The sequence below is a fragment of the Leucoraja erinacea genome, chromosome 14 (assembly GCF_028641065.1).
Source record: "Leucoraja erinacea ecotype New England chromosome 14, Leri_hhj_1, whole genome shotgun sequence".
Classification (NCBI taxonomy): Eukaryota; Metazoa; Chordata; class Chondrichthyes; order Rajiformes; family Rajidae; genus Leucoraja; species Leucoraja erinaceus.
Genome location: NC_073390.1, coordinates 48,909,862 through 48,923,799, shown reverse-complemented (window position 1 = coordinate 48,923,799; position 13,938 = coordinate 48,909,862). Strand labels below are relative to the sequence as shown.

The window sequence follows — 13,938 nt, the reverse complement described above, 5'->3', positions numbered from 1 at the left end:
GATTTAAAGATGTCATAAAATTCAGAAGCTTCTGGTCTTGGATTTCAAGAGCAAACACAACCAATTTTGTTTTACCCATCATTCCTTTGCCTTGGCTGAAATCCCTAAATTCTGAAGCTGAAAATATATTTTACATGTTACTTCCCATGGCATGTGTTAGTTTAGTTGATCAATTATTTTGTGACAGTGTGAAGTACTGGAAACTTTCCAGAGTTAGCTGAAGATCTGACATATTCAATATTCAATAAGCGAGTTCGGTATTCCGAAAAACGCAAGGAATCATGGGATTTATCAAAGGTCATTTGTGATGAAGAAAAAGCGAACAAAGCGCTAGATGTATAAATTCTGTATAAACTGTATAAATTCTTACCTTTATTCATAATTTATGTGTAAATATATATTTAATCTGAGAAACTGGGGTGCCAGGTAGCGGGAGAGCGGGGTGTAACAGTGAGAGAGAGGAGGCAGATGCGAGTGGGAGACGGGGAGAAACTGGAACGGAGAGACATTCTCGGCAGCTGAACTGCTGCGTGTATACAGACCTGCGTTTCATCCGTAGTTAGGATTGAACCTGGGTCTCCGGCGCTGCAAGCGCTGTTGAATTGCTAATGGACTATCCCCGTCCACTCCCGAATGTCCCACCCCTGTCCGGGGGATGGGGGGGGGGGGGGGGGGGGGGGGGGGGGGGGGCAATTCAACAGCGCTTGCAGTGCCAGAGTCCTGGGTTTGATCCCGACTACACATGAAACGCAAGTCTGTGTGCACGCAGCAGCTGAGCTGCCGAGTTTGTTTATCACGAATGACTTATGATCTTGGCATGCTCAGTCGGAATACCGAACTCGCTTATTCACACAGGGGTAATTACAAAATTCAGCACACTACAGCAGCCTGTGGAATGGTCTTGCGTTCTGTATTTGTATTTGAAAACCCTTTTTGAGAATGGAAACATTGTCCCTTTAAATTAAAATCTTTTCAATGTATCTTTTTTATTCCAGAAACCACAATTGAAGAACAGGTGAAACGAGTGAAAAGTATTGAAGCCATTGAAAGTGATTCTTTTGTCCAACAAACTTTCAGATCAAATAGAGATGTGAAAAAGGTAAGAAGTTTTTTTTTTGTATTTTTCAAAGAGAATCGCGTCAAGTAAATGTCACTGAATAAATGATGCTCACAGTGCACAAGATTTAACATCTTTGCAGAACAATAAACAGTGACATCTAGAGTAAAAATACATTACATGAATGTCAGTTTTAGCGAGTTGAAAATAGATTTGGCCAATTTGAATTGGATTCAAAGGCAAATGGGCAATTACAACATGTGGCCTTTTAAGAGGTTGGTTTGGGTATACTAATTTCAGTGGCTCAATGGTACATTATTGTCACGAGTACCTAAGTACAATGATTTTTTTTTTAGACTTACAGTTCAGTGGCAATCATCTTAAACATTAGGCACAATCATACCAAGTATGAGTGTAAGATCGTAGACCGTACTGAGTCAGTATACAAGAGTCGCCACATTTCAGGTACCATCTTGTTCTCTTCAAGTCTGAAATTCTTTCCAATGGGAATAAAGGTACAGCAAACAAAGCCTGCCCTGGATGTCAAAAAGGGTTGAGTGTGAGGTGAAGCAGAAAAAGAGGGTGCACCACTGATGGAAGGTTGATAATAGGAAAGAGAATATGACCCAATGTAGAAAGACGAGACAGAACACAAAGAAGAAAGAAGGGCAAGGATGTGGCATTTTAATATACAAATATACAAAATATACAAATGAAAGAAAATGCCTTCTGCAGGCAGAGAAATTCGCACTGGGTAACACAGCAATGGGTAGATACAAAAAGCTGGAGTAATTCAGCGGGTCAAACAGCATCTCTGGAGAAAGGGAATAGTTGAAAGGTGAAACTAGACCTGAATAATAATAATAATAATAATAATTTTATTTATAGAGCACTTTAAAAACAAACATAGCTGCAACAAAGTGCTGTACATCACTAATCATTGACAAAAAAGTTAAAGGGCCTTTCACACAAAAATAACAATCAAAAGAAATAGTAGGAAAAGACATGTAAAATAAAGAAACATCAAAAACACCACAAACAGAAGCAAAGCCTCAGGCATGGTCAAAAGCCAGGGAGTACAAATGCGTTTTAACACTGGATTTGAAGATGGACAGTGAGGGGGCCTGTCTGATGTGCAGCGGCAGGGTGTTCCAGAGTGCCGGAGCAGCAACAGAGAAGGCTCTATCCCCTCTGAGCGTCCGACTAGACCTCGGTACCTCCAGGAGCAGCTGACCAGCTGACCTGAGGGACCGGGCAGGAGTGTATGGGAAAGTATGTATGAAGAAAGATCTCTACCCAAAACATCACCTATTCCTTTTCTCCAGAGATGCTGCCTGTCCCGCTGAGTTACTCCAGCATTTTGTGTCTATCCACAGTTGGTTCCTACATAGTATGGGGTAGGGCTAATTAAGGGCTGAATTGATCTCCAAAGTGATAAAAATGATAGGATTTCTAAATGAGTGCTTTTCAGCTGCATTTTGCAATGACCAGTTTTATCAGCTCTATTTTATGCCTTCATTTAATAACTCCCCCTCCTCAGGTCTTTGTGGTAAAGAATTCCAAAAGTTCACAATACTCTGAAATGAGTACATCTTCATCTACTATTGAATTGATCCCTCAATTTGAAACAATGCCCCCTGGGGGAAACTGGGGGAAACTGGCACCATTGTTTCAGGTTAAGGTATCTGGACTTTAACAATTCTTCATTCATCAACTTCTTCATCATGGAAATCAATCTAGTGAAATGTCACTGTGCTGCATACAATTGAAGCATATCCTTCCTTCAATATTGAGACTACATGTCATATTCCGCCTGTGGTCTCTCCAATATTCTTGCAGAGAGCCGGCTCAGATTTGTTGGTTTCGAGTCACCTCCTTCATGTGATAATAATTTTACGATTCAATGTGCAGGTGCACTCAAGTTCATTCTTCCATATAATTTTGAATATTTTATTTTGCTGTTCTTTATTATACTCCTGCATGAAGGCTGAAAAATGTTACCTCTCTCTCCGACACCTTTTTAAACATAACCTCTATCAAAAGTAGCTTCATGATGTGCTGCCCCAAGAAGGTGACTGGTGTTTCACTACTGTCCAGGCCATGCTCTCTTCTCACTACTGCCATTGTGGGTACAGAATGTGCATATGGAAGCCTGAAATTCTACACCACCATGTTCAGGAAAAGCTACCATCCCACAGCTATCGGGTTCTTGAACACAACCCTAATCGTACCTCCAAATCAGAACATTATGTTTCAACTCTTACACAACCATGGGGTTTTTTAAATTGTGTTTTACACTAGTGTCTTGTTTTCTTGTACAGTATTTTTATCTTCCAAATTTTACGTATATATGTTGTTGTGTTTATTGGAGTCTGTGTGTCTTTAATGCCGCTGCAAGCGAGACTTTCTTTGTATCTGTACCACCGTGTGCAGGTGACAATAAGCATGACCTGACTAATGGCTGCCGATATTTTTTTAATTTATTATTGCAAACTGTTCAAAATAAAGTTATAGCATGCTTTAATTAAAAATGTTCTCACAAAAATGGGAAAGAATCTGCTTTGTGGGATATTATGCCACAATATATGATGCATTGTCATTCTTTCATATAGGGAACAAATAAGACATTCTCATATCAAAATTGATGAGTGATGAGTGTTTTTACAAAATGTTAAATGGTCAGCTCGACATAGATTACAAAACCTACACCAAACCCAAACCAATTTGGAGCAGACGAGGGCATTTGTTCCAATTTGAGATTCCAGCTACCAAGACAGATGTGTACAGCAATTCATTCTTCCCCCGCACAATTAAAGCATGGAATAACCTTCACCCTACCATAGTTACCCAACCAGATGCAACTAAATTTAAGGTAGCTCTTTCTTCCCAAAAAACCCTTTCTGGCTTCAGTCTTCCTCCACCACCTCCAGTTTAAATTCCATTTGGAATATTTTGGAGGACCAGGAAACCAAGAACCAAGAGTGTCATTGTACAGTTGTACAAGCAAAATCATAAGGAATAGAAGCAGGAGGAATTCTGTCCACCATCCAGTCAGATCTTGGTGGAACTTGTGCCTCGTCCTGCCTTTTCTTCAAACCGTCTGATTCCTCCAGCATTCAAACATCTGTGGCAATAAGGCTTGTTTACTCTCAGTAACATAGCCCTATTGTTCGCAAGGCTAACACACCCACAAGCTTATTGGTAAAAGTTACTATAAAAAGACGTGTTTATTCCACGTAAGGCTATTTTGCTGAGAAGTATATTTGCATGGTCAATAATAGAAAAATAATTGATCTTATTTATTAGGACAGATAATCCACTGTTCACCCAATGTTAGATTTGTGATTTTATTCATCATTATAATTTACAAAATGAGGGTATCATATTTACTAAAAAATATGATATCTTTTTATCGATTCCTAGCAAGCCATTGGAAGCTGGAATGAACTGCTTTCAAGTAAATTATGTGACAGAGGACAGTTAAGAGTCAATTGCATTTCTGTGGAGTCCTGCCAAGAGAAAGAATGGCTGATTTTCAGAAAACATCAGTGAACCAGATAATTATTTTATAACAATCCAGTTGTTTTGTTATCAGTTTTGCACTATACTTTAAAAAAAAAACAATTAAATGAATTGGTTTTAAATTGCCCATCTATCTTTGTAAAGATTTAGCTCATGCATCAGGATTATCTGCCCAGATACTTCACCGATGATGAAGAGTCTTTGATTGGAAATGTTAACTGTTCATCCACACACAGATGCTGCCTGACCTGCTGAACGTTTCCAGTATTTTTCATTCTTATTTCAGGTTAGCAGCGTCTGCAGATTTTCTTCCAATTGCTTAACCACTTTAATAAAATTCCCATGATAGGGTCTGATGGCAGAAGATTCACTTTACATTGAGATTTAAAAGAATATTTATGGTTCAATCTTTACCTCTATTTTAGACACAAGAACCTGCAGAAACTAAACATGAAGCCACTGTGCTTAGCAAACGAGCAGCTGATTTTAGCATTGAAATCAAACAAGAGGTTGATTATGTTCCTTCTGCCATTAAGTACCAAGATGATGACTCAGTGGCTCATCCAAGTGTAAGTATTGCCGGACTAACTAAAATATAAATTGATGGTTTACTAATGATACTGAAATTTAAAAATGTGTAGCCAAAACAATGTAAATATACTGGACCACAATAACTGTTACCTATTTTTATTTTATCTCTATTTTTATACATCATATTTTCAGCTCTCAATCATTTGAGGTTGAATTTCTATTGAATAATATTTCTAAAACATGTGTTACCATTTACCATTTTACCGTGTTACCAGTTTAATGTAAAATTCCTACAATGTCGTAATATCTTAACTGTTGATAACAAATTACTTCATGCAACTGAAGCCACACGGTGGCACAGCGGTAGAGTTGCTGCCTTACAGCGCTTGCAGCACCAGAGACCCGGGCTCGATCTCGAGTGCTGTCAGTACAGAATTCATACGTTCTTCTCGTGACCGCATGGGTTTTCTCCGAGATCTCCGGTTTCCTCCCACATTCCAAAGACGTACAGGTTTGTAGGTTGATTGGCTTGGTGTATGTTGGCTGATTGGCTTGGTGCAAGGCCACCAAATTCAAATGCAGTTTCATACCATTTCAAGCAGGGTGAAACCCCCATAAAACCACACAGAACACCACATAAACAACACACTCACATTTCAGTAGACATTCAGTGTGTTTGTTTGATTCACAGCTCAGACAGTCATGACCTCTCCCTCCCCCATCTTGCAGAGACTGAGCCACACCCACACTTCCGGGTTTTATAATCCCTCCCCCCTCCCACCAGAAGGGGCGTGGCCTTCGTGGCATGATTGAATCTCTCAGGAGAGAGATTCTCAAATATTTTTAAACACTGATAACACTTTTATTTTTCATTGATGGGAATAATCCTCTGCACATGATGAGCGGAGGGGGACTGAGTAAGATGGCCACAAATCACAGCTGTAAGTGGTAGTGTTTTATGTAAAATCAATATACGCTGCAAACAGGAAGTTGTCAAGTTTAGACTTTTAATCAATTGCCATTTCAAACCAACCACCACCACCGACCATTTGCTGTGCTTTATTTCAAACCAACCATCACCACCATTCATTTGTTGTGCTTTATTTCAAACCAACCACCACCACCAACCATTTGCTGTGCTTTATTTCAAACCAAGCACCACCACCAACCATTTGCTGTGCTTTATTTCAAACAACCACCACCAACAACTATTTGCTGTGCTTTATTTCAAACCAACCACATTTTCATTTTCAAACCGCATTAAGGACACTCAAGGTCAGTAAAACCACACTCACAGTTTAGTAGACATGTGTTCAGTGTCATTCACAGCTCAGACTAAGAGACGTGACCCTTGCTCCCCCATCTTGCAGAGACTGACTGAGGCACTCAACACTTCTGGGATTTATAGTCCCACCGGAAGGGGCGCGGCCTTCAGGAAAGAGAATCTCAACATTTTTTAAACACTAATAACTCTTTTATTTTTCATCAATGGGAAAAATCCTCTTGTCCTGCATAGAGGAGGGGGACTCTGAGTAAGATGGCCAAAAATCACAGCGTTTTTTCTTAAATCAATATACAGAACAACAGGAAGTGGTCAAGATCAGACTTTTAGTAATATAGATTTCATTGCAGTATTATTTTGCGGGAAAAAATCATTTAGTTTTATTTCCAAACCAACAACAAAACAGCAAAAATTAATTTGTATTTGTTGTATACTGTTCTTGCAGAATCCCACACAAGTGATCCAGACACCTATCTGTCTGATATGATTCAAATGATCCTATCACTTGCTCTTCGCCATTAACTCTTTGGTACATCTAAATGCGGTGGCATCCAAATAATGGAGCTAAAGGAAATCTTTTTGGCATTTGAACATGATAAAATATGCCAAAGCACTTTATGGAAGTGTCATCAAATCACGCCCATTACTTCAGGAGATATTCTGGCAGAAGTTTAGCAAAATATGTATTGATGTAAAAAGAAGGGCATCTTTGTTCTTCAGCGGCTTAAATCCTTTGCGAACTGCTTCACACATTCCTTCGTGCATATCTTCCACCATCTCCCTTCAAGATGAAAGGATTTTAATCTATATTTGAAACCAGGCATCCTCACTTACTACTGGTGTCTAATATTACAAGCTGGATCGCTGTGGCAAATGAAAAGTTAAATGTTTTCCTTTGATGCTAGGGCTTTGAGACTTTAACGGAAGTTTTATTTTATCAGGAGGATCATTGGATTGCAACTGATGATCAGCCAAGGAATTCATGAACATCTGTGGGCAGCAGTAAACATGGAAACATAGAAAATAGGTTCAGGAGTAGGCCATTCTGCCCTTCGAGCCAGCACCGCCATTCAATATGACCATCATGGCTGATCATCCAAAATCAGTACCCCGTTCTGGCTTTTCCCCCATATCCCTTAGCCGTAATAGCTAAATCTAACCCTCTCTTGAAAACTTCCAGTGAATTCGCCTCCACTGCCTTCTGTGGCAGAGAATTCCAGAGAATTTCACTGACTCACAACCACAGACTCACAACCCTCTGGGTGAAAAGGTTTTTCCTCATCTCGGTCCTAAATGGCCTACCCCTTATTTTTAAACTGTGTCCCTGATTCTGGTCTCCCGCAACATCGGGAACATTTTTCCTGCATCTACCCTCTCCAGTCCTCTAAGAATTGTAAATGTTTCTATTAGAACCCCTCTCATCCTTATAAATTCCAGCGAATACAAGTCCAGTCGGCCCATTCTTTCATCATATGTCAGTCCCGCCATCCCGGGAATTAACCTGGAGAACCTACACTGCACTCCCGCAGTAGCAATAATGTCCTTCCGCAAATTAGGAGACCAAAATTGCACACAATCCTCCAGGTGTGGTCTCATCAGGGCCCTGTACAACTGCATTAGAACATCCTTGCTCCTAAACTCAAATCCTCTTGCAATGAAGGCCAACATGCAATTGGCTTTCTTTACTGCCAGCTGTACCTGTATGCTTACTTTCAGTGACTGATGTACAAGCACACCCAGGACTCGTTGCACCTCCCCTTTGCCTAATCTGACAACATTCAGATAATAAATCTGCCTTCTTGTTCTTGCCGCCAAATTGGATAACCTCACATTTATCCACATTATACTGCATCTGCCATGCTTCTGCCCACTCACCCAGCCAATCCAAGTCACCCTGCAGCCTCGCAGCATCCTTCTCACAGCTCACTGCCAACCAGCTTTGTGTCATCCGCAAACGTAGAGATGTTACATTTAAATCCCTCGTCTAAATTGTTAATATAAACAGTGGCTTGCAAAAGTTTTCATACCCCTTGAACTTTTCAACATTTTGTCACGTTACAACCACAAACATAAATGTATTTTATTGGGATTTTATGTGATAGACCAACACAAAGCAGTGCATAATTGTGAAGTGGAAGGAAAATGATACATGGTTTTCAAATTTTTTTACAAATAAAAAACTGAAAAGTGTGGCGTGCAAAAGTATTCAGCCCCCCTGAGTCAATACTTTATAGAACCACCTTTCGCTGCAATTACAGCTGCAAGTCTTATGGGTATGTCTCTACCAGCTTTGCACATCTAGAGACTGAAAATGTTGCCCATTCTTCTTTGCAAAATAGCTCAAGTTCAGTCAGATTGGATGGAGAGCGTCTGTGAACAGCAATTTTCAAGTCTTGCCAGAGATTCTCAATTGGATTTAGGTCTGGACTTTGACGGCCATTCTAACACATGAATATGCTTTGATCTAAACCATTCCGTTGTAGCTCTGGCTGTATGTTTAGGGTCGTTGTCCTGCTGGAAGGTGAACCTCCGCCCAAGTCTCAAGTCTTTTGCAGACTAACAGGTTTTCTTCCAAGATTGCCCTGTATTTGGCTCCATCCATCTTCCCATCAACTCTGACCAGCTTCCCTGTCCCTGCTGAAGAAAAGCATCCCCACAGCATGATGCTGCCGCCACCACGTTTCACAGTGGGGATGGTGTGTTCAGGGTGATGTGCAGTGTTAGTTTTCCACCACACATAGCGTTTTGCATTTAGGCCAAAAACTTCAATTTTGGTCTCATTTGACCAGAGCACCTTCCTCCACATGTTTGCTGTGTCCCCCACATGGCTTGTGGCAAACTGCAAATGGGACTTCTTATGGCTTTTTTTCAACAATGGCTTTCTTCTTGCCACTCTTCCATAAAGGCCCGATTTGTGGAGTGCACAACTAATAGTTGTCCTGTGGACAGATTCTCCCATCTGAGCTGTGGATCTCTGCAGCTCCTCTAGAGTTACCATGGTCCTCTTGGCTGCTTCTCTGATCAATGCTCTCCTTGCCCGGCCTGTCAGTTTAGGTGGACGGCCATGTCTTGGTAGGTTTGCAGTTGTGCCATACTCTTTCCATTTTCGGATGATGGATTGAACAGTGCTCCGTGAGATGTTCAAAGCTTGGGATATGTTTTTATAACCTAACCCTGCCTTAAACTTCTCCACAACTTTATCCCTGACCTGTCTGGTGTGTTCCTTGGGCTTCATGATGCTGTTTGTTCACTAATGTTCTCTAGCAAACCTCTGAGGCCTTCACAGAACAGCTGTATTTATACTGAGATTAGATTACACACAAGTGGACTCTATTTACTAATTAGGTGACTTCTGAAGGCAATTGGTTGCACTGGATTTTATTTAGGGATATCAGAGTAAAGGGGGATGAATACTTTTGCACGCCACACTTTTCAGTTTTTTATTTGTAAAAAAATTTGAAAACCATGTATCATTTTCCTTCCACTTCACAATTATGCGCCACTTTGTGTTTGTCTATCACATAAAATCCCAATAAAATACATTTACGTTTGTGGTTGTAACGTAACAAAATGTGGAAAAGTTCAAGGGGTATGAATACTTTTGCAAGCCACTGTATTGTAAACAACTGGGGTCCCAGCACCGAGCCTTGCAGCACCTCTCTGGTCACTGCCTACCATTCTGAAAAGGGCCCGTTAATTCCTACTCTTTGCTTCCTGTCTGCCAACCAGTTCTCCATCCATGTCAATAACCTATGCCATGTGCTCTAATTTTGCACACTAACCTTTCGTGTGGGACCTTGTCAAATTCTTTTTGAAAGTCCAGATACACCACATCCACTGGCTCTCCCTTATCCATTCTACTTGTTACATCCTCAAAAAATTCCAAAAGATTAGTCGAGCATGATTTCCCCTTCATAAATCGTCACTGCTTTCCAAATGCGCTGCTATAATATCTTTAATAATCGGCTCCAGCATCTTCCCCATTACCGATATAAGGGTAACTGGTCTATAATTCCCCATTTTCTCTCTCCTTCCTTTCTAAAAAAGTGGGGTGACATTGGCTACCCTCCAGTCCACAGAAACTGATCCAAAGTCGAAACAACATTGGAAAATGATCACCAATGCATCCACGATTCCTAGGGCCACCTCCTTGAGTACTCTGGGATGCAGACCATCTAGCCCTGGGGATCTATCAGCCTTCAGTCCCAACAGTTTACCAAACATTATTTTCTGACTAATTTTGATTGCCTTCAGTTTCTCCCTCCAACTAGATCCTCGGTCCCCTGGTATTTCCGGGAGATTGTTCGTGTCTTCCTTGGTGAGGACAGAACCAAAGTACTCGTTTAACTGTTCTGCCATTTCCTTGTTTCCCATTATAAATTCACCTGTCTCTGACTGTAAGGGACCTACATTCATCTTCACTAATCCTTTCATTTTTACATACCTATAGAACCTTTTACAGTCAGCTTTTATATTTCCCGCAATCTTTCTTTCATGCTTTTTCCCCCCCCTCTTAATCAACCCCTTTGTCCTCCTCTGCTGAGTTTTAAATTTCTCCCATTATCTGGTTTGCCACTTCTTCTGGCCAATTTATATGCCTCTTCCTTGGCTTTAACACTATCCTTGACTTCCCTCGTCAGCCACGGTTGAGCCGACTTCCCAGTTTTATTTTTTCGCCAGACAGGGATGAACAATTTCTGGAGCTCATCCATGTGGCCTTTAAATCTTCGCCATTTCATCTCCACCGTCAAACCTTTAGGTATAATTTGCCAGTCTATCCTAGCCAATTCCCGTCTCATACCTTCAAAGTCTCCTTTATTCAAGTTCAGGACCCTAGTCTCAAGGGGTCTTGCACAGCAAGATCGCTAACTAATCCTTCCTCATTACCCAATTCTCAGTCCAGGATGGCATGCGCTCTAGTCGGTTCCTCCATATATTGGTTAAAAATCCCATCGTGTATGCTGGTTTAAATTGAAGGTAGACACAAAATGCTGGACGACTCAGCAGGACAGGCAGCATCCCTGGAGAGAAGGAATGGAAGATGCCTCGGACCTGAACTGCGGTCTCGATCCGAAACATCACCAATTCCTTCTCTCCAGAGATGCTGCCTGTCCCACTGAGTTACTCCAGCATTTTGTGTCCACCTTCGATTTATACCTCAAACCTATGTCCTCTGTTCCTCGACTCATGTACTCTGGGCAAGAGACTCTGGCAGTTCGTTCCATAACACCCACCACCCTTTGTGTGAATATAATGCAAGTCATATGGAATAGGAGTATAATTATGTAAGAAGGAACTGCAGATGCTGGTTTAAACCGAAGATAGACATTCGGCCCGTCTGAATAAGGGTCTCGATGCGAACCGTCACCCATTCCTTTTCTCCAGAGATGCTACCTGACTCGCTTAGTTACTCCAGAATTTTGTGTCTATCTTCAGCCCATCAAGTCTACTCCGCCATTTAATCATGGCCTGATCTATATCTCCCCGCCAACGCCATTCTCCTGCCCTTCTCCCCATAAACGTCTGGCACTTGTAGGATGGAAAAGCATAGAGCTGACCTTTGTTTTCTGTACCGTTTGGTTTGGGTTTTTATAACCACACTGATAGAAGAAGAAGTCCTTGGTCAAACCCCTCCGGTGTCCGCCGGTCCACGCCATCATCGATCGCCGCACCGACCTCTCCACTAACACAGCAGGGTCCTCTCCAGATGCCCCCGTAGTGCCTACTCAGTCCCCAGCCATGGGCTCCATCAACCCAGGCACCAATGGCCGAGGGCCTGTCGACCCGTGAGGCATCACCGCCGGCCTGCGAGGTACCAGCCTTGGCTTCTCAGCGGCACCTCCAGAAGGCGTCTGCTGTAGCGGCGTGCCTCCAGAAGGTGTCAGATGCCAATTTCTAGATGCCGATTAACCTGCAAACCTATATGTCTTTGAAGTGTGAGAGGAATCCGGAGCAAGCAGAGAAAACCCACGCGGTCACAGGAAGAACGTACAAACTCTATACGGTCAGCACTGAAGTCAGGTTGAACACGGGTCTCTGGTGCTCTAAAGGGCCTGTCCTACTTTCACGACTTAATTCAAAACCTCTGCCGAGTTTAAAGGACCTATAAAAAAAAATCAAGATTGCAGTAATCTACGAACTCATACGACCTTCCACGACTATGTTCATGAACTCCTACGAACTCCTAGGAGTATGTCTACGAATTCCCACGATTATTTAGATGCCTTACGAGTATAAAGTTGCAATTTTGTTCATCCCGACCATTTTTTTACTCGTGGACATTTTTTATCGGGCCGGAAAAAACGTCCCGACTTACCTGATGTTACAAGTACCTACGGCTAGCATAATGAGCCGATACGATATATCTACGAACTCCTACGACCTCCAATGGACTCGTTACGAACATTCTTCGAGTTTGAATCAAGGGGAAAACTCGGGAGAATTCATGAATTACCTCGTGAAAGTGGGACAGGCCCTTTTGACAGCAACTCTATCGCTGTGCCATCCTCTACATTTGTGAAAGAATAAGCAAATGTGTTCTTCACTTCCATAGATATTTTAAAAGCACTTTACATGAACCAAAACTGGACAGTTAAGGAAAGTTGAGGTGTAAAATAGTTGTAAATTATGTGAAGCGTTAGAACTAATTCCTGCATTTGGTTCTGTTCTACCGTTACAGATGTTTATGGACAAGCATGAAGCAGAAGAAAAGTGGTTCAAGAGATTAATCATTCTGCGACAGGAGAAACTGATGGGAAGCCCAGTATCTGGATTCTGAATGATTTAACATTATTTCGTAAATGGTTGAATCAGAAGCTTATGTTTGTTGTACAATTTTCATTGTTAAATCTTGATAGAGTAATCTATGAATTTCTACTCAGAAGAGTGCTAACTAATAAAATGTACTTTTCTGTTCAGCTGAAGTATCTGTTTTGTGATCCAACAATATTTTTCTTTAATAAAAAATTGTGTATCCATTTTTGTTCCAAATTGTTCATCTTTAAATCTGCAATTATTCACATCGGATAATATTGATAAAGCAAGTAAGTACCTACTCAAAACCATTCAGAAACTTGCTGTGTGCAGCAAATCTTTTACAAATGTTTTTACATTGTTACAAATTTTCTGTTCCTTATCGTGATTATGGGAGTAATTGCATCTTTAAAATGGGCCTTGTTCTTTCCTACACTCGTTGCACACATGGGTTGTGCAAGGGTGCTGCTGTCTGACCCACGGAGTGCACGTTGTGTATTTTGCTGTGGTACACAAAAATGCTGGAGAAACTCAGCGGGTGCAGCAGCATCTATGGAGCGAAGGAGATAGGTAACGTTTCGGGCCGAACCCCTTCTTTTAGTTCTCCCAATTTTGTTAGTCCTTGCTGTCTACTCCCCTTCCTCAGCTCCCCTGCTGTCTCCTCCCATCCCCCAGCCTTCTGGCTACTCCTCCTTTTCCCTTTCTTGTCCCCACCCACCCCCGCCCCCGATCAGTCTGAAGAAGGGTTTCGGCCCGAAACGCTGTCTATTTCCTTCGTTCCATAGATGCTGCT

At 41.6% G+C, this 13,938-nt stretch overlaps 1 protein-coding gene across 1 annotated transcript in view; it reads left to right on the top strand.

Annotated features, from left to right (window-relative positions):
* The window catches only part of rsrc1 (arginine/serine-rich coiled-coil 1), a 272,809-nt gene extending 259,440 nt beyond the window's left edge, over positions 1 to 13,369 (top strand). Inside the window, exons 12-14 of the mRNA XM_055645333.1 lie at positions 996 to 1,099; positions 5,005 to 5,148; positions 13,072 to 13,369. Of these exons, the coding sequence (XP_055501308.1) occupies positions 996 to 1,099; positions 5,005 to 5,148; positions 13,072 to 13,170 (347 nt within the window). The 3' untranslated portion in view covers positions 13,171 to 13,369. The remainder of the gene's footprint in view (positions 1 to 995; positions 1,100 to 5,004; positions 5,149 to 13,071) is intronic.
* Positions 13,370 to 13,938: the final 569 nt, after the last annotated feature.